This window comes from Fonsecaea pedrosoi, assembly GCF_000835455.1.
Source record: "Fonsecaea pedrosoi CBS 271.37 unplaced genomic scaffold supercont1.6, whole genome shotgun sequence".
NCBI classification, from domain to species: domain Eukaryota; kingdom Fungi; phylum Ascomycota; class Eurotiomycetes; order Chaetothyriales; family Herpotrichiellaceae; genus Fonsecaea; species Fonsecaea pedrosoi.
The window spans coordinates 358,890-380,755 of NW_013550610.1; the positions used below are offsets into that span (position 1 = coordinate 358,890).

Below are 21,866 nucleotides of genomic sequence, written 5' to 3' on the forward strand. Positions count from 1 at the left end.
ACATTATCCTGCCCTAGCCTACCCATCCTAGCCCTACCCTATCCAGTAATAGTAATAGTAATAGTAATATCAACGCCCGTGTCGCTCCCTTTACACACGATTAAGCTCTGGCTGTCTGAAATAGGCGCTCGCTTCGTCTTGTCATCCAGCATGTCTTCTTGTTCGTTATGTACAGCCGTGGTTCTCGGCGTCGAGTTTGTTTAGTTTTGATTTTCTGGGTTCGTTCTCGGCTGGAATAAAAAGAGCCTCATGGCCTTGGATGCATGCTTCAACTGAATGAGTCAAGTGGAACTGAAACCCCTCCTTGGGAACCGATATGCCCGGAAAACAAATACCCAGACAACGTGAACCCAAGCCAGAAAATGGTCAACATCCCAAAACAAAGTGCGTCAGTGCGTAGCTTCCGAGAGCTCGACGCTGGAGCTGAAACGCCAACAACGAATGCTTGCAAACAAAACACGCATCAGGGCCACCATTCCATCCTCTCATAACTTGAGATCATCTCTCTCACGCCCTCCTCTGTCAGGCCATCAGGCCGCTCGTACTTGAAACCCACGACGCGTTCGAATAAGCTGCCGTCTAGACTCAGATCTGTGTCTTTGAGCAACTCCTTTTCCATAAAAGGACTGAGAGGACCGGGTTTCGTGATGCCCTTTTTCTCGAGCATATCGGCCCACGGCTGAAGAATATCTTCATTGAGATCGTCGACGACGTGCTCGAGATTCATCTTTGCAAAAGATGATATGATGGTCCCGTGGAACCCAGTCTTGATATCGAAAACTTTGGAAATAACTTCAGCCAGTTTTCCCTGGCTTGTTTCGCCATGGTCGACGATGTTAAATATGGGCACGTTGCCGCTTGGTGCGTCCTCTCCTTTTGTTAATGTCGGTCTTCGGGTGACTGTAGGCGAAGAAGATGATGAGATGGTTGAATTCTCCGACCTCCACTCTGCCGCTGCCCACAAGGCTCGCGCAACGTCTTCTACATAAACTGTGTTGATCCTCAAGTCCTCGGTCCACAGCCATTTCATCTCCTTTTGCTGTTCTTGATAGACACGAGCAAGACATAATCCTTTGGCAATGAATTTGGAGTCATACTGTCCGTAGACATGCGCTAAGCGCAGGATGACCAGATTCAAGCCTGGTATTCTCGACAGCTCTTGTTCCGCTTCTAGCTTCACCTTGGCCAGTTTCAGCCACGGCTTCAACTTGTCTTGCTCGTTGCGTGGAGTACGGTTCGGAGCGTAAACCATGCCTGTACTGACTTCGACAAAGGACTTGACGCGACGTTGGGCTGCTTCCTTCGCCAGTGTCACACTCAGCTGCCATGAGCGCAGTTTATATATTTCTGAAGTCTGCGACCAAGCTGTCTCGCCGGCGCAGTTGAAGACGAAGTCCCAGGTTCGATCGGGTCCGTCCGGATGCTCAAAAACACGGGCCATCGACGTCTCGCGAGACGCATCGGCCTGTATGAACTTGTCCGGGGAGCATGCATCGCTGAATTCTGGCGCAAGATGGGCGAGCTGAGGGAGGACTTTATCGACGAGACGAACGGAGGAGGCTAGGTTCTGCGAATGAATGTATTTTGCCAGAAAGCGACCAATATACCCTGGTAGAAACCTGTTAGCGCATACGCTTTGCGACGCATCTCAAAGGGCCTGCATATACCGAGACCCCCCACTATCAACACAGACGGTTTGGAGGTGCCATTGAGTGTCCCATTCTGGTCGGACATGGCCGCAACAATAATCAATCCAGCGAGTGGCAGGGCACAAAATGACGAGATTCAGGGAAACAAAAACGCCTGGCAGAGCCGAGAGACAACGCCCGAGATAGAGAAATGCCTGTTTTAATGTCCAGCTCCTGCTCAGATGGGCGGATGAAACTGGCAGGTGCCGAAGGGAGGAGGGTCCTATTGACCTTGGACCAAATTAGGTATCACAATAGCCTCTCTGCTTTGACGTCGACACCGGAAACAGTGGGCACAAGAGTCCACCGACGAGGATGGGGGGGGGAGGGAAAAGTGGCCAGTGAGGGCCACGAGTTCGAGACCTCGACGGGGGGTTTGCAGGCTCGGGCCGTCAGTGGCAGGTGGCAGGTGGCAGGAGGCTGAGGGCGGGGGATGGTTCGGGTCTCGGCAGGACGAAAAAAGCTGGAGATGGCGTGGGATGGCGTAATTAAGAGGAGCAATAGTCGGAATTCCAAAGAGTCAGATGATGCTTTTCAAGGATGAGGATGCCAGGAGGGAGAAGGGGAATGGCGGCCACGAGGCAGATGGATGTCTGAGGACGATGGAACTCGAGGGAATTGTCGAAAGAGGGATTTTATTGTACTGTTTGCGAATTTGTGCATCGAGCAACACGCACGCGAGCCGTTAGCCTTGCATTTGCGATCTGCTGCAACATGTGCTTTTTGCCTTTTTGAGGCTCAGGGGTTCATGCAGGTCCGCCGTTTGTGATCGTAAAGGGGTTGTGTAAACGGAGGTGGCGATATTTCGACAAGGTGGTACCTGAACTGTCCAGAAGGGTGTGCCTGACGGCGTGAGAGAAATCCCAAGGCGTCGAGCTGCATATCCGATGCACTGGCGGGAAGCAAAGTAGTTGGGAGGATGCAGGGGTATCACGAAGAGGGCGAGCAGATGAGCAGCAAGTGCAGAAAACGCAGGTCGTAAACAGCATGGCTCGTCCGCGAAGTGGGCGGCACCAGACGGCAAGCGACCTAAACAAGGATCGGCTGCCCACCTTTCGAGGGAGCTGCAGCAGTCTAAGACTGTCCTAGGGTTCGTGGGACGCTGTAACGGCGGAAGACGTGGAGATGGTTGACAGTGATGGGCGATCAGTCACAATGTATACAAGTGGAAGTTGTGATGAAGCACGGTTGATGTCTGCAAGACGATAAACTCTATTACTCCGGAATGATGCTATCACAACTTTCACCCCCTTCCCATGTCCCTCGAATGCGCCCTCTTCAAACCACCATAATGGCGCCAAGTCCGAGTAGTACCGAGTACATGCAAACAGAAAAAGGCTCACTAGCACAATACATGGTGGTTGCACCAAAACCCCCTGGTCGATACCTGACTCGCCGACTCGTTTCGCGTCTCCCCTTAAGTCAAAGAATGTTCAATGGCCCTTCAATGAGCCTCCAGCCAAGCAAGACTATTGCACAGCCTTGTCTGCCCACTGCCTTCTTCATCTCTCGACTGCGTTTTCCCCGCTCATCTTCGCGAACATGGTAGGAAGTTGGGCAGATTGCACAACGGCAAGGTAGGTCAAGGTGGTTCATCACGAGTCTCTTTTCCACCCGAAGAGCTTTGACCCGGCTCCTGCTCTTACAGCCCCCCCACGCCTCATGCTGGCGCTGGTAAATCTCAATTCATTGAACTCCCTTGGTCTAATACTTCCCACAAGTGATCCACCCTGTATAGGTATCATGAATGCTGTTGCCCAGATCGGGGCCACATGTCCCTTTCGCCGAGCCAGGTTGATAGCTCTCGTTCCGCCAAAAACTGTCTTCGTAGGTCGAGGTGTGTTATTTGGTGGGCGCGGGCCTTGGTTGGGCTTTGACATTTGTCGAGAGCCAGCTCTGTAGAAGAGGACGTCAATAAAGTGCACTGCTATTTCAGGAAATAGGTATTCACTCACCAACCCCTCGAGCAGTCCTTCTCCTGTGGTCGCGCAGCTGGGCACCACGTACCAAGTCCGATCCTTGAGTTGGCCCAGTCGCAGCTTCTCAGTCACCTCAGTAGGGGTCATGGAGCCTGGGATATCTTGTTTGTTTGCAAAGACCAGCAATAGCGCCTCTTTCATTTCTCGATCCAGAATGATTCTGTGGAGTTCTTGTCTGGCTTCGTCGATGCGTGCTCGGTCGTTGGAGTCAATCACGAATATCAGACCTTGTGTGCCAGAGAAGTAGTGTCGCCAGAGCGGCCGAATCTTGTCCTGTCCACCTACATCCCAGACATTGAACTTGACGTTCTTGTAGGTCACGGTCTCGACGTTGAAGCCTACTGTGGGGATGGTTGTGACGTCCTGGTTCAGTTTCAATTTGTATAGAATTGCTGCACACACGTCAGTCCTCTGCATCGCCGCCGACACACGTGCGGCGCCATTGACTGCGCACGCCGCTCTATCTGGACTCACTTGTTTTCCCAGCAGCATCAAGCCCTAGCATCAGCAGTCGCATTTCTCTTGACCCGAAGATCTTGCCCATCATCTTGGATATTTGGTTGCCCATCTTGTCTGTCTTGCTGCAGGGCGCAGCTTATCGCTCAGGAGGTGCGACGATGGTGGGCGCAATCAAGTAGCAGCCAGTGTCTTCAGATTGCTTGCGGGTCACCAACTCGATTCGACCCAGCAAGTGAATTCGCCTACGCAGAACTCGGAGGATGAGGCCAAGGGCGGAGTTTGGGAATCTGAAGCGATTATTTCGTAGAGCCTCAAAAACAGGCTTCCGCGGTCAAAGAATTTCAGGGGACAATCCCTTCGATTGAGTGGATGAAATTGTTCCCTCGCTACTGCAGGCGCGGTTCGCGCTCTCCAAGTTCGGAAAGGGGCGCAGCGCAGTTGCTGAACACCAAGGTGGATTTAAGGAGAAACTCAGACTAGTCCTAATACAGAATAGTTCAAAGCCTCCCAAGCACGAGGACAAACGTTAGAGCACGTGTCTCACTGCCTTGATCTCTTCTGGTGCCATGAGGATCCCGTCAACGAATGTCCAGCCTTCATATCTCATGACCTTCCACTTCTCGACCACTTTCTTCGTCACCAAATCCCCCGTAGCTATTGCATCCTCTTTGGAATCATGTCCAGCCTCGCCCGCAGTCTGGATACCTCGCGACAGGTACTTTTGGCTGAGCATTTTCAGGCCATATCGTATCGGAAGTCCTCGCGGGTGAGGATACAAAAGGACCGTATCAACCACGCAGGGATGTATGATCCTCACCACGTTCAGATCGTTCTCAATAGCGTGGCCTATCAGGGGGGTTTCCCGACTGATGTGGTCAAACAGTAATTGCCTGGCTGTAGCTGGCGAGTCCACTTTACGGAGCTGGTGTTTGTCGAGATGCGTCTTCGAGACCACTTCAGAGAGACCGTCTTCGTACGGCGGCGCAGCTGCATAGTCTTCTTTCGTCACCCCAGAGAATCTGGTGTTCAGATCGAGGATCTCCCCAAAGGGTCGAACCAAGACGTCAAGAAGTAGTCTTCCGTCAGGCCATGAGACAGCCGTCACTCGGATGACCTCCATTCCATATGTGGTGTAACCCATTTCGCAATCGAACGAAACAGGCTGTCTCAGCCGTAGATCAGACTTTTCTGGGGTTTGTTCAAACTGCAGGGTTGTCGCGAGACGCTTGGGGTCTTTGACAACGAACACATGTGTGTCAGCTTCAGAACAGCCTTCACTGCCTTGTGGTTTGTTGCAGCAAGGGTAGGTTGCTTCTGATGTTCCTTGAATTCTATCTTTCTTCAAAGGAGCCGTACGGTTCAGTCGAGCCCAGTGATAACGGCACCGTCCCTGGCTGGTCAAGCGGCCCGTGTCATCTCGACCGGGAAACACTTGAAACCTCGTCCCACACCGATCGCAGCTTTCAAAGCCCCTAGCAGCCTCCAGTCCCGCTTTCGCAGAGGTAAGTTCTGGACTGGAGGGTTGTTTGGTTACATAACCGAATTGCTCGAGGCCTTCGAGGGGAGTGTGGAGATGCTTGAGAACAGCAACTTGTTCATGGAGAGATGACAAGCCAATGGCCAGAAGTTCATCGCTTTTGTCAACTGGCTTCGTTGGGGCTTTGACCGTCGATGTTGCTCCAGTCCATTGAGAGACTCTCTTGACCCATTCCTCCGTGGTCATCTTTCTGGTTCGTAGAATATTTTGAGCCATGGTGTTCTTGTAAATCTCACCTCCCAATTTTGTCGCAGCTTCTTCTTCGTCGAGGGCGAACTTGATCAACTCCTGATCGTCTAGCACGAGCTTTTTGGATTTGCTGTCCGAACTAGCAAGCTTGCTGTTCTGGGTCCGCATCTCCTCGTGCAACTTCTGTAGTACCGTCAATCTTGTTTTCAGGAGAGCTGGGGCATTCGCCACGTTGCGGGGCGTCAGGGATTCGACTTTCAGTGGTTTCTTCTTGACTGGGAGCGAAGATTCCGTGCGCATCTTTGTTGGTGGTGGTGACACGGGTCTTGTAATTGAAGCTGGCTTTGTTTTGGCATTTTCGTCCACCACATTGCGCAAAATCCGACCGGGAGATGAGGTTTCTTGCACGGTACGACTCACTGTCTGGGAGGGTGGGAGCACTTGTTTTCCCAGGGCTGGGCGAGTAGAGGCCTCTGTGCTTCCAGTCACTGGTTGCAGAACATCAGGCTTCTCTGGTGGCTCGGGAGGAGTTTCTAGTCTCCTCCTCTTTGACGGCGGGGATGATATGTCTCCGGCACTGAAAGGATCGTATTCCTTTACCGGGTTGAGCACTGAGTCTGCCTGAGGACTAGATCCTCTCCAGCTATGTGAGAAGATACAGGTTTGTAGGCTGCACTCATCCTGGCGAGGGCATGAAACATTGCGAAAAAGACCCAGAGACGAGAACATATTCAGGGAGTGCGAGGACGATCCTGGGCGGATAAAGGATAAGTGGATGATGATAATGATGCTGGTGCTGGTGCTGGTGATGTGGTTGCGGATGCCCTTGAATCCTGTGTTGTAACGTGGTCCTTTCCAGTCGGAGGTGGAGGAGCCTAGGCGAGATGATCAAGAGCAAAATACCACAGTTGAAGGTAGCCGCTAGGTCTGTTGGGAAGCCTATCGCAGGTTCGCAGCCCACGACCTTCAGCAGAATGTAACGCCGTATTTCCTTTTTGGTAACCAGTGGCTGGCGAGACTTGAGGCTGCCTCTAGAGTTGGGGGTTTACGCAGGCTTGATCAACGAGCAGATCGAAACCTTGTTTCCTTTCAAGTCATCCGAAGCCTTGCAGTTGGCGCGGTTGGTGATAAGCCTGCTCCCAAGGCCCAGCGGCAAGGTCCGTTCATGCAACGAAGACGACTCGGGTGTGGGAGAGCTAAGCCGTCTTATCGCCTGTCCAAGAATGGCTGAGATAACGCCCACGGGCGAGTAGAAGGAACTAGATGAGGGTTTCGAGTTGCCGAGTGACGCGTGGGGAGAAGGTGATTTAACAGTTATAAAGACGAAGAAGCCGCCGTGGGAAAAATGAGGTAACTCGTATGTCATCGAGTCATTTCCTTCTCCGGAGCGCTGCAAAACACATCTCTACTTTTCCCAGGGAAATCCCATCGATAGTTGATTTGGTTTGTTCAGTTGAACCCTGCGCGATCGCTATTTGTTCGAGGTGTGAGGCTAGGCTGTCAGCCTCGCAGCGGTTGCACCAACAGCCTCCGTTGTGTGAGAAGTGCCACGATTCAGGCAGCTGTGAGATCCTGGTGTGAATCTCTGACTTCGACTGTGTATGTCCGTTGTGCAGAGGGGGGACCCGTGGCAGGATTAGCTGGGGGGACTGACAAGCTGTGAAGTCAAAACTGGGTCAGTGACACAAGAGAGTCAGCGCCTGGATCACATTCCCGGCGGTTTGGGAGGCGGTTTGTTAACTCTAGAGGATCGCTTGGGATCGGGACAAGCAAGGCCGTGTTCCCAAATCCCACGAGCACAAAGACAGGGGTGGCCGAAGAGTGACTTAGCGCAGCCAGCCTGTAAGCAACCGAAAACCAGGCACCAGCTATTGCGAGCCCAGGGGCCTTGGCTGCCCACTGGCTGATCCCTGACGCGCACCTGGTACAAAAAGCCATGCTGATGCCATCATTACCCTTTGACCTTCGCAGCCTCGACACCCAGATCCTCTTCGCCAACTGGCAAATGGCCCCCATTTCGAAGAACACCCCTAAGAAAGCTCAGCATCTGGTGGTTCTCGTCCACGGCCTCTGGGGCAATCCCGGTCATCTCAACTACATTGCAAACGCCCTGCGTGATCGCTACAGTGAAGAGGAGATCATAGTCCTAGCCTGCCGCAGGAACCTAGGCAGCCTCACCTATGACGGAGTGAATGTGGGCGGAGAACGGGTCGCCAAAGAGGTTGAAGACGCGGTGGAAGAATTGAACCGTGATGGACACAAGATTACGCGCTTTTCCATCGTGGGCTACTCCCTGGGAGGTCTCGTTGCTCGCTATGCCATTGGACTGCTCTACCACAAGGGCTTATTTGAGAAGATAACCCCGGTCAACTTTACCACTTTTGTCACTCCTCATTTGGGTGTTCGCACTCCCTTAACTGGCTACCAGGTATGTGCAAAGCAGACACACCCAGAACCTCAGAGCCCATTTCTGTTCTAACTCAAGAGCACCAGAATCATCTCTGGAACGTGCTAGGGGCAAGATTGCTTTCGGCGTCGGGCCGGCAGCTATTCCTGAGCGATCGACTGGGCGATAGCGGCAGGCCTCTGTTGAGCGTCCTCGCAGATCCTGACAGCATTTTCATTCATGCCCTCGCTCGATTTCAGCATCGTACACTGTACACAAATATCGTCAATGATCGATCCGCCGTGTACTACACGACTGGAATCTCCAGACATGATCCATTTGTTGACTTGACCAAGCTCAACCTGAATTATGTCAAAGGCTACGAACCCGTAATATTGGATCCAGACCACCCCTACGATGTGATACCTCAGGACGAAGTGCCGTCCTTGTACCAGAGACTTTCCACGCAAAGCCACCACTATCTGCGTCGGGCACCGATATTGCTGGCGCTGGTAGTCCTTCTCCCCATCGTCTTGGTGGCGTTCGTGGTGAACTCTGGAATCCAGACATTGCGCAGTCGGCGGAGGATCATGCTTCACGAGGCCGACCATCATGATGAAGGGTTTGGGCTGTACAGAATCCCGTGGATGGTCCAGGAGATGCGTGTTGGGCTTGAGGATGCTTTCGAGAACGTGAATGCTTCTCAGGAACAAGAGTATCTACCAGAGGGCTCGGAGATAGCTGATGCAGCCGTAGAGGATCATGTTTCGTCTCCAGTCGCATTTGCGAAGACCTCGTCTGAATCATTCCTGTCTGAGAAATCAGACAACGATGAGCTTTTGCAATCTGAAAGGTCTTCCAGCGTCCCGACCTTGGCCCTGACCGCAGCCCAATTTGCCATGATCAAGGCGCTGGACGATGTGGGATTCCGGAAATTTCCTGTATATATCCACAAAAGCACCCACAGCCATGCGGCGATCATTGTGCGTGTCCCGAAACCAGCATTTGAAGAGGGAAAATTGGTGGTCAAACACTGGTTGGACAACGAGTTCCACATCTAGGTTTTGTTGTTTGTTGTTTGTTCAGTTCTCGTTGACCCCATGCGGACCTTTTTCTACACCGACCACCATGGGGTAAGTCCCCTCTTTTTTGATGGCATGTGGTCTTTTGGGGGTTGTGGGATGGCTAGTGAAGCAGTCGGTGTCATGTACAGCGTTGATCTCGTCACTCGGGTACACATATTCTAGCATTTTGGTGGGTTATCTTGAGGACCTGGGTGGATTAGAGCGAGAATCATCATCTTCATGGACACGCCTCGTTTATGCGCCTTGTTATGCAAGGACCACAGCTCCAGCTGCAGTTGATTCGACCTTTGTATGTACTATCACGCCAGTGTCCCGTCTCTTGCCCCTCTTTTGTCACTGGGAATGGGTGGACAACCGAAAGCCAGCAGGATGAGGAGCGGGATGCCTGCAAAATCCCACACCTAGAAGTCGGTGTCTTGATTGGGATAATGGCGGCTATGCTCTGACAACTCCCTTTTTCTGGACGTATCAAACTCGTCACATGTGAATGGCAACAATGTATCTCCGCCCCTCCCCTCGAGGCTTTGAACCCTCCTCGCGAGGCTCCGCAGGCAAGCTTAAAGCGTAGCGAAAGAACGAATGGGAAGGCCACATGGTAAGGTCTCCGAGCCGGATCCTCCTGACTAGGGAAAGCCGGGACACAGGTTGATTTTGGTTGACGATGGAGAGTGATGACAGCAGTGGCGTTGGATGATCGTCGCCTCCTAAAAATGAAAGCTCCAAACAAATGTCAAGAGAGAAGGCTGAAAATTGGAGACGGCCAGCAACCGATTCGTTACTTAACGCGCATTTGGCAAACAGAAGACATGTGGACCACTTTACAGAGAGAAAAAAAAATCTGTAACTCGACGTCTCGGCGATATCCAACCGTGGGTGGCTCTCTGTCATCTTCCCTACACCAGTGATGTATCAGAGACCGCCCATGGCTGCGGCTTTTCAAACCATCCCTACCCCCTCAAGCACGCAACAGGGGTCTCTCTCTCTCTCTGAAGTTTCGATGGACCGTCTCTGGTGGGATCTGACGATCAGGTCTCGTATCCGCCCGCCAGGACCGAATCCCACCACAGCGACGTCATTCCTATTCCCATTCCCCATCGTACTCTCTCGTGCTGTGGCTACGATGGACTGGTCGAATAAGTGTTGCTCCATCCTTTCACCGAAACGACCGCCTTGTCCAGTTTTCGTTGATATCCACTGTTTTTGGTTGCAAGTGCCTGATATCTTTCCACTTTTTGGGTCCCACGTGTGTTTCCGATTTGCCTTGAGGGTCTCTCTCCCTGAAGTGGCCTTGACGGGTTGAAGGCTGGTATATAAGAGGCAACCCCCCCTTTCTCCCCGGAGTATGGAAGTCCCCCTGTGACCAACTCCATATTCTCCAAGCCAGCAATAAATGACCGAGACTTGCCTTGGTAATTTGGGAAGTCAATATCTAGACGATCGTGCTACCTAGAGACAGGGAAGAAACCAATAGGTTACCATCATGTCGACCGAAGGTCCGTCCGCGGATGTGGACAACAACACACTCTATCCCACCTCCAGCAAAGCATCTCAGCGCACCATGCGCAGGTTATCCAGTCAAAGTGCCCAAAGGGCGGATCTCTTTGGAGGGCCTACCGTTGTTGTACCGCCACAACATATGGACACTCACAGCCATGCCAACGAGACCGCCCGTGCCATGGAAATGGCAAAGCATCATCTGGCCGAATCATCACCAACCATCACCCCCCCCGAATCGGGGCCTACTACTCCCGACGACAGCGGCCTGAGCACAACCGACAAGTATGCCTTCGCTTTCGATATAGACGGAGTTCTCATCAAAGGTGGCAAGGTCATCCCAGAGGCTGTTGAAGCCATGAAAGTCCTCAATGGGCAAAATGAATATGGCATTAAAGTGTACGTGGCTCTAGCATTTGAACCTATTGGGATATTGGCATACTAACTCTATGATACAGTCCTTACATCTTCGTCACCAATGGTGGCGGAAAGACCGAAGAGGAACGATGCATCCAGCTCAGCAACCAACTCCAAATGGAGGTGTCACCCGGCCAGTTCATCTGCGGACACACTCCAATGAGGGAAATGGCCGAGAAGTATCACACGGTCCTCGTCGTCGGTGGCGAAGGTGAGAAATGCCGTGACGTGGCCAAGGGCTACGGCTTCAAAGATGTCATCACGCCTGGCGACATAATCAAAGATAACGCAGACACCACGCCCTTCAGAAAATTGACCGACGAAGAGCACCGAAATTCCAACGTCCGAAACTATGGCGAAATCGAGATCGAAGCCGTCTTCGTGTTTGCCGATAGTAGAGACTGGGCTGGGGATTCCCAAATCATCCTCGACCTTTGCATGAGCAAGAATGGTCGTCTAGGTACCAGGTCAGAGACCTTCGACGAAGGCCCACCGGTCTTTTTCTCCCACAATGATGTGGTCTGGGCAACCTCTCATGCCTACTCGCGCATTGGCATGGGAGCATTACGGGCATCTCTCGAAGCTATGTTCAAGGCAATCACAGGTAAAGAGCTGAAGACCATCGCATTCGGCAAACCTCAAGTCGGCACATTCCAGTTCGCCACAAGGCTTCTGCGGCAGTGGCGGAAAGATACTCACGGGATCGATCGACCTCCGGAGACGGTCTATTTTGTTGGCGACACCCCCGAGTCGGACATTCGAGGCACCAACGAATTCGACGAATCAGGCGAGTCCGAGGCGAACTGGTACTCCATCCTGGTCCGTACGGGTGTCTTTAGAGAAGGGACTCGGCCCACGTATATGCCTAAGATGACGGTGGACAACGTCTTGGAAGCAGTCAAGCATGGGATGAGCCGAGAATTCGACAAGGCGCTCAAAGATCTGACGATAGGAGGCGCGGCACCTCAGCTGGCCAACGCGATTGTCGAGGATGATCGGGAACTGTAGCGGCTGCAGGCTTCAGATCACCCTCCACACCACACGGTGCCACGCTGGCGTTCTTGTCCTGAACAGATATTTTCCCATTTCCAAACTCAATATACCCACCTAGATGATTGTGCAGGGAGGAGTTTCGGCTAGCCAAGGCCGGTGTTTTGCGACTGTCTACTATCATGTTGGGAGCGGCCTGGTTTGAGGCCTCCAAGAATGAATGATCCCTTTCACGACCGACGTTCTCGTATTCCTCCAGACCATCCTCTCTCGGTGCTTCCAAGTGATTCATTATTGGGGGCCTTCGGCTAAGTTTGGGGGCGATGCGCAAGTTTGAGAAGTAGTAGGCTGCACTTCGCATGTACTAGTTCGTAGAAGCACTGTTGTTTCAAAACCATTTTGACAAGCGTCATCTTCGAGCTGTGGCTGACTGCTTTTTCCCTCTGGCATGCATGACTGTTGTGTAACAGACGCTTGGGCACGAAATTCCAAGCCGGCTCGCCACGTACCTGGGAAGGTATTGGGCAACTCAAGCACTCAACGAGGTGAAGACTAGGAAATAGATCGACCGGCCGGGGGCAAGAAGATCCGCTTTGTCGCCATTCGCTGGTAGCCGCGGTTTAAATATAGGCGTTCGATAGTCAAGCAAGCGTGGCAAGCAAGAGGCTTTGACGCACCGTGCAGATCACCGCGGTGACACGTAGCTCCCGGGAGATCTATCAGATGACAATAGTGGTAGAGACGTAGAATCTGGAAAGCTCGACAGTTTCGCTAGGCACCAAGCTAATGTGCGGTGCGCATCCCCAAGGAAGTAAGTAAACCCAATGTCAACAAAGCACTAGATTCAGAAACGACATGGGTCAGCCAAATGTCTGAGAAGGAAGCCCGAGGGAAATAAGCAATTGATGTCTTGACTGTGCTAACTGCGGGTGGGTGATTTGAGGGGTCCAAATCAAATAATACTAGTAGAGGAAGATGGGGTGCTCACCTGCCTGCCACCTGCCACCTGCCTCCTGCCACCGCTGCTTACGAGTAAACAACCAGGCCATCGCTGACTGCTCCGCCCAAGTACTACTCCGTAGTTGGTGCAGGCACCTGGACACCCTAACAAATAATAGGTGGGCACCGACCATCCACCCGCTAGACATCAACTAGACACCCGCAAAAGCCCACCCGAACCTGCTCTTGCCCAAACTCTACTCAGCTGCGACCTGTGTGGTCTTCGAATCGCAGTCACCAGGCCCATCTACCAACACATCCCAAACACTCTCTTGATCTCACACAAGAATTGTAAAACCCCCCTCTCCCATGTCATCGTCCCCCTGACAAACCTGTCAGGACCTTTAGGGTCGCGTTTTTATTCTGATTTCTCAGTACTTTCACCTTCAGCGTTTTCCAGCATCCTTCCTTCACCATCGATCGAAGAACAGCAGTCAGACTGACTGCTTTTGTCGGTCGCCCAGAAATTCCTTTGATCGGCATCGGTGCCCTTGCTGCGCGCTTGGCCAGCCATTCGCTTCAGCTGATAGTCCTCGCAACCCAACCCTTGAACCCATTCAGAAACAGCACTTCTTCTTCCGACATTATCACACATAGTTGTTGTCCGCCTTTGCCACGATCACCCTTCTCTTGTCTGTCGTGGACTGGTCAAACAACGCGTAAAGGCGACCGACTGCGTCTTTCAAGGAGGTCGCGCCGCTCTGCGATACAGTGTGATTTTCGACTGAAACCGCTACTAGCAAAGTGAACGGCACGTCAGGCATCATAGGCAACTGATCTCCCTCCTTTCGAACCGTGGCGAAGAGCGCATCTGCGCCTGTAGCCGCATTATGGCAACGGGAGGCGCAGGCACTCCGAGCCCTCCACGTCCCTTTGCCCAAAAACCCTCCCGTGGTGGTGGTGGCGGTGGTGGTGCTCCTCCGGCGCCTGCACCGTTGACCACCGCGTCTCCTCCGTCAAAGCGAGAACTAGCATCCTGGTGGAAAAAATTCAGGAAGACCACAGAAAAAACAACGGATGACAAGGGTAAGAGAAGCCAAAACAAATCATCCCATATATCTGAGAGACACAGCTGTTGAGGCAGCCAAAATCTACCAAGATTCTTTATCACCCACGACCGGATGGTTAGCTAACCCTTCTAATAGTTGAAGCTCCCACTGGTATCTTTGGCGTTCCTTTGGCCGAGAGCATCAGATACGCCAATGTCGCCATCTCCCTGCAGAACGAATATGGTGAGAGTTTCATCTATGGCTACGTCCCGATCGTGGTAGCGAAGTGTGGAGTTTTCCTCAAAGAGAAAGGTAGAGGCTTGCCTGGGAGACAAACACTAGACAAACAACTGACAGGTCTTTAGCTACCGATGTCGAGGGTATCTTCCGGCTGAGCGGGTCCGCGAAACGAATCAAAGACTTACAAACCATTTTCAACTCGCCTGACAGGTACGGAAAGGGCTTAGATTGGACTGGCTATACTGTCCACGATGCTGCCAACATCCTTCGCCGCTACCTCAATCAGCTCCCGGAACCCATTGTTCCTCTCGATTTCTACGAACGGTTTCGCGAACCACTCCGTCTGGTACAGGTTCCGACAGGGCCGGATGGTGAAATGCAATCTCGCGATATGAGTATGGCTGAACATGCCGCCGCCGTTTCTGCCTATCAAAAGCTCATCACGGAGCTACCGCCTTTGAATCGCCAGTTGCTCCTCTACATTCTCGATCTACTTGCAGTCTTTGCGTCCAAGTCGGACCTCAATCGCATGACTGCCGCCAATCTCGCCGCCATCTTCCAGCCAGGTATAATATCTCATCCTTCACACGACATGGCGCCAGGAGAATATCGACTCAGTCAAGAGGTCTTGATCTTCTTGATTGAAAACCAGGATAATTTCCTCATTGGAATGTCAGGTACCGCGGTCGACGAAAAGACTCAGAAGGACGTTGAGAGCGGTGCACCGTCCTTGCGGTCTCCGAAGGCTGTGGGACGGTCTGCCTCCAATGCCAGTGCTGGTGCTGACAGTCTCCGGAAATATGGAGTTCGGCGTAACGTATCCGTGTCGTCGCGCGGTTCCCGAGAACGAGGCAGCCCTGGGGTTTCGAGCCCGGGGACTCCATCTGGAGTCACTTCGTTCGCGGGAGCTGCGGGAATCGCGCGGAGCAATACTGTGCCATCGAAACGATCTCCAGCCATCACCTCGAATCGCTTTCCGAGATCTAATGAGAATACCGATTCGACGGCTCAGCCAGTGGGACAGAACTCCGTGCATCCAGGCCCTTCAGCCCTGAACCAGGAAACTGCTGAGTCAAAGTCATCTAGATCTGGGTCTATCCAACCAGATGATGCTGACGGCAGAGGACCGTTGGTTTCTGCACAAGCCGCCCAGGCACCGGTTCAATTTCCGCAACAACAGGTGCAACCTCCACCACCAAGCGTACAGAGCATACCAAACCAGAGCCAGACCGGTCAGGCACAAGGAATGGCTGCGGCTGCGGCTGCGGCTGCACCACCCTTCACGACTCGAGAACGGAAGATATCTAATCTTTTCCCAAAGTCGCCCATATTTGGTCCGTCGGATCCCAACGGTAGGCAACCGCGAAAATTACAAAAGAAGCCAAAGTTGCCTGGCAGTAGCAATGACAGTGCTCAAAGCTCATTGAATTCACTCCATGGCGACGACGCAGGCACTTTCCACACGCCTCTGGTTTCACCTGATATTAATAGCATTGGGCGACACGATCCACTGGCTGCGCCTCAAGGTCCCGCTCTCACGAATACTGCCGCAACGCCCGTCAATGATACTCCAAACTCGAAGCAATTCTCGACACCACCCACTACAAACACCGTGCAAAATCACGCGGCAGGGTTGAAGCCTCCTACATCTCCGCCAGGATCGACGCACTCCCGCTCCTCATTTACCGATCCCTCAGATGCCGATGTTGTCGACGATGCGGTACAGCAACCAGAGAAGGAAAAGCGTCGCCATCGATGGAGATTCTCCGCTGCAGCAAGGAAAGGAGAACAGTCGCCGCTTGCGCCGCCGCCAACCGTTGGCCAGAACGCCGGGGCAAGGGGGAGCAACAGTTCGATCGGTTCCAGTCGACCCAGGAAGAGCTTTACTGGCGATTCTCAACTGACACAATCCTCGTATGTTGATCCCAGCGCGATTGGGCAGCAGCCCCTTATGGGTCAGTCAAGCCAGGAATCAAATGATGTGCAGAAGGACCTCAATGCCGAGACAGAGAAGAAGGGCTTGTTCGGGAAATGGAAAGCCAAGATGTCACAGAACAGAGACGAAAAGCTGGCTGAGAAGGATCGGGCAAAGAGTCCTCCCAGGAACGAGCAAGGCTCCTCCCGGAGCAGCCTGGCAGCTTTCGCCCAGGAGCACTTGGCACCTCGGGGAAGATCATTTGACAGACCCCGCGACGAGGTGCTGTCTAGTGTGACCGAAAGACCGGTCGCAGAAGGACAAGCTCTTGGAAAGCAAGCACCAATGGACCCAGGACGGGGAGAAAGGCCAGCAGGTTCATAACGAGTCTGCTTGGACTACCAAGGGGAACTAGCGGCTCGGATTAGATATGGATGATCTGCTGCGTGTGTTGTGGTTGGGAATCAGGTCTCCACAGTCGAGAGTGTCGGAAGAGTGCTTTACTTGGATATCTGGAATACGGCAAGAGCAGAATTACCACGTTACCTTGGATAAGATGGGACAAGCGAAAACAGCGCTGGGGCAGCGGAGGAAAAGCAGGGTCATCATTAGGGAACGGGTAAAGGAGTGTAAATTGGATAATGAAAAGGATCGGGAATATCATGATAAGGTGCTGTTGCCATCAGGCGGCATTGACACTACGGCCATTGATATATTTTCTATTTGTTTACCCATTTGTTTATTGGTATTGGAAGAGATGGATGGTGGCTTGGACGCAGTGATACGCAAATACTTTGATATCGAGAAGAGCAGAAAGACGCTCATGCAAACCTTTGCTCCCAAGGTACTCGGAGGTGCTGGATGTTGTACCCAATCTATCTCGCCGCCCTACCTTTCGAAGTACGCCCACTTTCGTCACCTGCACATCTCTGCCGTCTGTGCCTATGTGGACATCGACTTGAACCTCAGTCTGTTGACTTCAGTAGTTGGTGTATTATTAGCCTAATGGGGATATTTACCATCGTTTTGTCTTCTCTGGGAGGGAAAATCTGTAAAGCGTAAAGTGGCAAGCGTCTCTATATATAGTTTAGCTCTAGACGCAACTACAAGGTCCAAGTTTATATGCTTTGAGATTCATTATGAGATCCCAAGTATCACGTGCACTGGAATACTTTCCCCTGTGCCGACAGCCAATAACATCAGTGGACGGACCTTCCGAGACTTTCTCGTACTTGGGGTCCCCGCAAATTTCGAGGGTCAACGTCCCCTGCACATCCATTCAGCTTTCACTCTCACATACACACAGCCATTGCATTGGTTTCTTCCGAAGCACGCGCGACCGCCTCCCTCTCACGAAAAACAACAAGCAGTGGTTACTAAATTGGACAAAGGTATCCGTACGGCGGAGCCTAGGATTTCAAGAAGAGCGGGCGGACACTACAGAAAATACTGCATACTCGGCTGGGGGGGGGTTGTGTCGCATAAGCAATGGCCAGCAAAGCCCGCGCTTTTCAGCGGGCGTGCCGGCTCCATGTTCGCAGGACGCATGGTGGCAGCTTTGCAGCTCTCGCTCCAGGTTCCCTGGTCGGCAGCTTGGAATCTTCACCGCTACCGCGCCTGTATCTCGTGTCTGAACGCTCAATATGTCTGAGCCGACGCCCTCTTTGCTCCTCGTCCGCATCCCGCGTCGTCGTCGATCATCCTCGTACACTCCCGGCAACGTCAGCGCCGCGACCGCGACCACGGCGGCAAACGCAGTCGCTCTCACACCAGCGTCATGCGAGCACGAGCTCCGGTCGACGAGCCGTCACCGTCACCACGGACGATGGCCGATATAATTGGAACGAGCTGAGCACGGGCGAGAAAGCCGCGCGGGGGACGCAGCAGACATTCAACTTTTTGCTCGTCACGCTGGGTCTTGTCGGCACTGTGCGTCGTCATCATCATCCATCGCCTCTTCCTTCTTCTTCTTCTTCTTCTTCTTCTTCTTCTTCTTCTTCTTCTTCTTCTTCTTCGTCGCCTCCCCTTCCTCCATGATCCCCTCTCTTCTCCCCGCTCACTCTTCCGCGGTAAAGGGAAAAAAAAAGGGAACTCATGCTGACGCGAAGGCTTCCTTCTGGAAAAATACTAGATCACCATCGCCTACTTTCTCTACACGGACCTGTTCTCCCCGTCGTCGTACACGATCCAATTCAACGCGGCGGTCTCGCGCATCAAGGCCTCGCCCGAGTGTCGCGCCCTGCTCGGCCCGGCGTCCCAGATAAAGGCCTACGGCGAACCGACCACGAACAAATGGGCGCGCGCCCGCCCGCTCGCACACTCGACCGAGGTCGACCGGTTCGGCACCACCCGTTTCCGCATGCACTTCAACGTCGAGGGCGTCGAGAGCGGCGTCCTGGGCGTCGTCACTGTGCACATGACCAGGCCCAAGGACGCCGACAGGCTCGAGTACGAGCTGTTGAGCTTGGCCGTCAAGGGCCACGAGACCGTCTACCTCGAAAACAAAGACGCCGAGAGGGGCTTAAAGGGCAAGGCCGCAAAGATGTTTGGTGTGCAGTGGCGGTAAGCCGACCAAGAGAAAAAGAATATAAAACATACAATACATACATACGCCTGGGAGAGGGGCGATGGGCCATCTTTGCAGGACCTGCCTATCTGCCTTTTGAGCATCGACGGGGTTTCAGCTGTGGATAAGTCAAGGCGTGAAATGGCTCGCAAAGGTACACATATCGATTTGTTGCGTGACCTCACAGGTTGATCTGCAGGCACAAGATGGTCCCCGGTGCGCTCTACCAACGGAGTCTCGGAAAATAGCCAGTATGCATCCCCGAGAGGCTATGTAGCTGTGAAGGTACCATCCACAAAACTACCATCTTTTCACGCAAATCCAATGATTTCACCGCTCCCAGGTTGGGCATCACATGTCGTGCTGTATATCCAACTGGAGCTCCAGCTACAAGCTTCACGCAGGCACTTCCTCGCGCTTGAGAACCTGGATCTTTCCACTTCCCACGGCCGTCGCTATTGTGGGTGTCGGTGAGGTCCCTTCTTCGGGCACGTCCCCCTTCTCATCGGCGGAGATGGGCTGGCGCCTGTGACTTGTGATATCAATGCCCAAAACCCCACCGATGTATCCCCCCCTTTCCCCTGGTACACTAAACTCGCGGAAGGTGTAGCCCCATTCATTCAACCAGTTCCTTACGCCCTTCCCTACCTTATCCTTACCATTCTTGGAGTGATGGCCTGTGCCCGTGATCGCGTAGATGATTCTTCTGCCTCGTTTAGAATGGGTGAGGAGGATATTCTCTAGATACTCAATGGCTTCTTCGGGATGAAGGCCGTGTAGGTCAATGTAAAGTTCTTCGTCATCGTCGACGGGAGAAGTAGATAGATGTTTGTTTCTCTCTTCATAAAGAGCCTTCGCAGCTTCGCGGTGTGCTTTGCGCATCGCATCGTTCTCGGCCTGACCCCGGAGAGAGAGGGCCTTTGCGGCGCGGGCGTCGTTCCGGTTCCATGCCTGTGCTGCGCTGTGGGCGTCTTTAGCATCGTGTAGGAATGCTGAGCTAATGCCGTAGGGGACTTACCTTTGTAAGAATTTATTCCGTATGCTTCCATGCTTGATAGCTTCTTGTCTATATTTCAGATACTGCTGGTTGGCACGAGAGCCTGTCTCGAGCCACGGGATATGCTGAGGTTCGGGAATCTTCCGTGCCGCCGCACTCTCAGAGCCTCCATATGTCCTGATCTTGCGCCCGGTCTCTCCTTTACGCTGCTGACCCGCGGCCGGGGACGGCGACATGCGGACAACATCAGCAAGTGAAGAGGGCGTTTCCTTCTCTGCGCTTCCATGACCATGTCTTGATCGGTGGCCATGGTGCTTGGATCCCCGTTTTGCAGAGCCTAGACTCGGAAACGCTTCGGGGTCGTCCATAGAGAGGGACGAGGGCGTCTCCGGTCGATTTTGATGGCGTGAATTCGGTCGAGAATGAGATCGAGACCCCGACCCAAGGGTACCCAAAGCACTACGGTTCTTTTGGTTAGCGGGGATGAAGGTGTTGCCAGCAGCCAGACCAGCTTGAAGAGTGTTCCTGATGTTCTGGTTGGCGAGCGAGGGAAACTGTTCGTAGTGGTCCTGCAGCTGAAAAGACTGTGGAGTGACTGGGCCTTCGCCCACAGTGAGATGATTGATGAGGAGAGCAGGATCGTGTGAGAATTGGCAAGCATCGCCAGCGAGACAGTTCCCGTTCATCCAGTATCTATAGCTTTCATCAGTGCGACAGTTCAGAAGAAAAGGGACAGGGACCGGCCTCACTTGCACAGGTAGCCGCTAGTGTCGTGGGCAAAACGGCAATCAGCGCGAAGGCAGGAGCCTGATGTCAGCCAGTATTTGCAGACTATAGGGTTCTTCTGCTGGCCAGGGGTGGAAGGTCGGGCATGGTTGACCGCCATGGATTTGCCGACCAGAACATTATTCTCGGACGATGGGACTCCCGTATACTGCGTGTCGGCGGTGTCTGTTCCAAGTAAGGAGGCAATGGTAGCCCCTAAATCGTACGAATTCTTGTTTAGTGCTTCTTCGATCTCTTCGTCTGTCTTGCGGTCGCCCAGGACCGAACGCAAGATGTCATAGGGACTCATATCTGGTTGAGGCACCCATTCTGGTGCAGCAGCGCTCAACCCTCCAGTGGCTGTAGAAGAAGCATTACTGGTAGACTCATCAGCCAGGAGCCAATCAACATTTTCGTGTCCGTAGTCCCCGTATGTATCAGGCGCAGGACCCGCGTCAGAAAACTCATAGGCATTCAAGCTCGGACTGTGAGGTATAGGTTGTACCAGAGCAAGGCGTGGTGAAGGTCGAGGAGATACAAAAGGGGAGGGGATGTTAGATTTCTGCCGGGAGAAGCTGGGACGCGAGGCTGGAAATCCTGCAGAAAGCGCGGGGCTAGACGAGAGCGGAGGCGGTGACCCTAGGGGTGTAGGAGCGCGGTTCGCCTGCCAGGGAGCAGGAGATGACTTGCGGATGACATTATGTCGTAGAGGGGTCTCGGCAGTCTCTCCGCGTTGAGCATTTCGATGTTTCCATAGGGCATCAAGGACGGCATTTTCCAAGGCTGCTCCCTTCAGACCGGGTACTTTACTTAATAACTCTTCTAGACGCTCAGTCTTATCCTCCTCCTCTATCGTGGGATCGTCGAGAACCGGCCGACAAAGATCGTAATGTTCGTCAGAAATCATTTCGGTCGTGATTGAAGTCTAACTGTATGCTGGCAGTATTGCAGAAACGGAGAATTCAGAGGACTCGGCTGGTGCTCGACATGAACGTGGAAGGGTGCGCATGCGATTCTGAATGCTGTGGTGTGGATAAAGGTTATCCGAAGTGATTATACCGGTTGCTTCAGGGTATATCAGACATTCTTCCATGCACAGAGCACTGAGAGTGCGTGAGCGAGACGGATAGCGGGGGTTCCGGTCGAGGATGCTTCAACTGCAGTCCTGATC

The 21,866-nt window shown here is 53.0% G+C and overlaps 8 protein-coding genes across 8 annotated transcripts; 4 read left to right on the forward strand and 4 right to left on the reverse strand.

The window, feature by feature from the left end:
* Positions 1-463: 463 nt before the first annotated feature.
* Positions 464-1,734, reverse strand: Z517_09106 (uncharacterized protein; the record flags this gene model as incomplete). The annotated part of the gene is made up of 2 exons (XM_013425016.1): positions 464-1,608; positions 1,668-1,734. The coding sequence occupies 2 exons, from the start codon at positions 1,732-1,734 to the stop codon at positions 464-466; spliced, it is 1,212 nt and encodes a 403-aa protein (XP_013280470.1).
* A 1,796-nt stretch (positions 1,735-3,530) lies between these two features.
* Positions 3,531-4,235, reverse strand: Z517_09107 (ADP-ribosylation factor 6; the record flags this gene model as incomplete). The annotated part of the gene is made up of 3 exons (XM_013425017.1): positions 3,531-3,584; positions 3,644-4,059; positions 4,142-4,235. 3 exons carry the CDS (start codon positions 4,233-4,235, stop codon positions 3,531-3,533), a joined length of 564 nt encoding a protein of 187 aa, XP_013280471.1.
* A 417-nt stretch (positions 4,236-4,652) lies between these two features.
* On the reverse strand, positions 4,653-6,581 carry Z517_09108 (uncharacterized protein; the record flags this gene model as incomplete). The annotated part of the gene is made up of 1 exon (XM_013425018.1): positions 4,653-6,581. The coding sequence occupies one exon, from the start codon at positions 6,579-6,581 to the stop codon at positions 4,653-4,655; it is 1,929 nt and encodes a 642-aa protein (XP_013280472.1).
* A 1,207-nt stretch (positions 6,582-7,788) lies between these two features.
* On the forward strand, positions 7,789-9,299 carry Z517_09109 (uncharacterized protein; the record flags this gene model as incomplete). Its single annotated transcript, XM_013425019.1, has 2 exons — positions 7,789-8,280; positions 8,346-9,299. 2 exons carry the CDS (start codon positions 7,789-7,791, stop codon positions 9,297-9,299), a joined length of 1,446 nt encoding a protein of 481 aa, XP_013280473.1.
* A 1,504-nt stretch (positions 9,300-10,803) lies between these two features.
* Positions 10,804-12,242, forward strand: Z517_09110 (TIGR01456 family HAD hydrolase; the record flags this gene model as incomplete). The annotated part of the gene is made up of 2 exons (XM_013425020.1): positions 10,804-11,216; positions 11,276-12,242. 2 exons carry the CDS (start codon positions 10,804-10,806, stop codon positions 12,240-12,242), a joined length of 1,380 nt encoding a protein of 459 aa, XP_013280474.1.
* Positions 12,243-14,053: 1,811 nt separating this feature from the next.
* Positions 14,054-16,751, forward strand: Z517_09111 (uncharacterized protein; the record flags this gene model as incomplete). The annotated part of the gene is made up of 3 exons (XM_013425021.1): positions 14,054-14,249; positions 14,369-14,524; positions 14,578-16,751. The coding sequence occupies 3 exons, from the start codon at positions 14,054-14,056 to the stop codon at positions 16,749-16,751; spliced, it is 2,526 nt and encodes an 841-aa protein (XP_013280475.1).
* Positions 16,752-17,855: 1,104 nt separating this feature from the next.
* On the forward strand, positions 17,856-18,933 carry Z517_09112 (uncharacterized protein; the record flags this gene model as incomplete). The annotated part of the gene is made up of 2 exons (XM_013425022.1): positions 17,856-18,296; positions 18,499-18,933. 2 exons carry the CDS (start codon positions 17,856-17,858, stop codon positions 18,931-18,933), a joined length of 876 nt encoding a protein of 291 aa, XP_013280476.1.
* Positions 18,934-19,329: 396 nt separating this feature from the next.
* Positions 19,330-21,602, reverse strand: Z517_09113 (uncharacterized protein; the record flags this gene model as incomplete). Its single annotated transcript, XM_013425023.1, has 3 exons — positions 19,330-19,894; positions 19,952-20,623; positions 20,680-21,602. 3 exons carry the CDS (start codon positions 21,600-21,602, stop codon positions 19,330-19,332), a joined length of 2,160 nt encoding a protein of 719 aa, XP_013280477.1.
* Between the last annotated feature and the right edge of the window lie 264 nt (positions 21,603-21,866).